This window comes from Chiloscyllium plagiosum, unplaced genomic scaffold (assembly GCF_004010195.1).
Source record: "Chiloscyllium plagiosum isolate BGI_BamShark_2017 unplaced genomic scaffold, ASM401019v2 scaf_14835, whole genome shotgun sequence".
Taxonomy (NCBI): Eukaryota; Metazoa; Chordata; class Chondrichthyes; order Orectolobiformes; family Hemiscylliidae; genus Chiloscyllium; species Chiloscyllium plagiosum.
The window spans coordinates 13,219-14,637 of NW_025211052.1; the positions used below are offsets into that span (position 1 = coordinate 13,219).

The window sequence follows — 1,419 nt, forward strand, 5'->3', positions numbered from 1 at the left end:
CCAGTCTCCCCATTGTAGAGGAGACCGCATCGGGAGCAATGGATACAATAAATGATATTGGTGGATGTGCAGGTAAAACTTTGATGGATGTGGAAGGCTCCTTTAGGGCCTTGGATAGAGGTGAGGGAGGAGGTGTGGGCACAGGTTTTACAGTTCCTGCGGTGGCAGGGGAAAGTGCCAGGATGGGAGGGTGGGTCGTAGGGGGGCGTGGACTGTCTCCTTTTCCACATATCCACTCCACCCTCTCCTCCCCCACTGACCTATTGTACTCTCTCCCCACCCCCACCCTCCTCTAGCTTATCTCTCCACGCTTCAGGCTCACTGCCTTTATTCCTGATGAAGGGCTTTTTGCCCGAAACGTCGATCTCCCTGCTCGTTGGATGCTGCCTGAACTGCTGTGCTCTTCCAGCATCACTGATCCAGAATCTGGTTTCCAGCATCTGCAGTCGTCGTTTTTACCCAGGATAGTGTTCAGACTGAACCTTGAGACATTGTTGATGTTAGAACCCACACAATCACCAATCATTGTGCAAGTTTTAAAGTTTTGCTGCTGCACGTTTGCTCCATTGCATTCATCTCCAAAGCATAGCGGCCCGACAGCGTGGAAGCAGGCCACTCGGCCTGTCGAGTCCCCACCCACCCGCCGAGGAGCACCCCCACCCCACAACCACACCCGCCCCTGCCCCTACCGTAACAGGACAGAACTCACTGGAAAAGCTCAGCAGGTCCAGCCGCATCTGAGGAGAGAAATCCGAGTTAACACTGCGGGTGGGTGGGGAGGTGACGGTAGTTAGGAAGAAGTTGTGTTTTATGCAGAAGATAGGGTGGGAGGAGGGGGTTAAGGAGTGAACGATAGGTACAGATAGAGCCCAAGGAGAGAGGTTAGTTGGACAAAGGAGTAGATAACAATCCAGCTGGGAGGGTGCATAGCTGTCAGTGGAGACTATTAGTGACTAACAATGGGTTGTGTGTAATGAGGCCTGGTTTGTGGGGCTATAACCTGTTGGATTATAACCTGGTGTTGCGTGATTTTTTTTTTTACCTTTGTACACCCCAGTGCAACACAGGCGTCTGCAAATCCTGAAGTTATTGAACTTGATGTTGAGTCGAGAAGGCTGCAGCGTCTCCCAGCTGCAAATAAGGCGCTTTCCTTCCAGTTTGTGCTGAGCTTCCATCACTGTAACCCTGCATTTCCCACGGCTAACCCACCGAGCCTGCTCATCATGGGACAATTCCCCACGGCTAACCCACCGAGCCTGCTCATCATGGGACAATTCCCCACGGCCAATCCACTCTAACCTGCACATCCATGGGCACTATGGGACAATTTCCCACGGCCAACCCACCCTAACCTGCACATCCCTGGGCACTATGGGACAATTTCCCATGGCCAATCCACCCTAACCTGCACATCCCTGG

The 1,419-nt window shown here is 52.8% G+C and overlaps 1 protein-coding gene across 1 annotated transcript in view; it reads right to left on the bottom strand.

Annotated features, from left to right (window-relative positions):
* LOC122546993 (ras-related and estrogen-regulated growth inhibitor-like protein) overlaps positions 1-752 on the bottom strand; it is a 6,601-nt gene extending 5,849 nt beyond the window's left edge. Inside the window, exon 1 of the mRNA XM_043685593.1 lies at positions 710-752. Coding sequence (XP_043541528.1) covers positions 710-737 — 28 coding nt within the window. The 5' untranslated portion in view covers positions 738-752. The remainder of the gene's footprint in view (positions 1-709) is intronic.
* Positions 753-1,419: the final 667 nt, after the last annotated feature.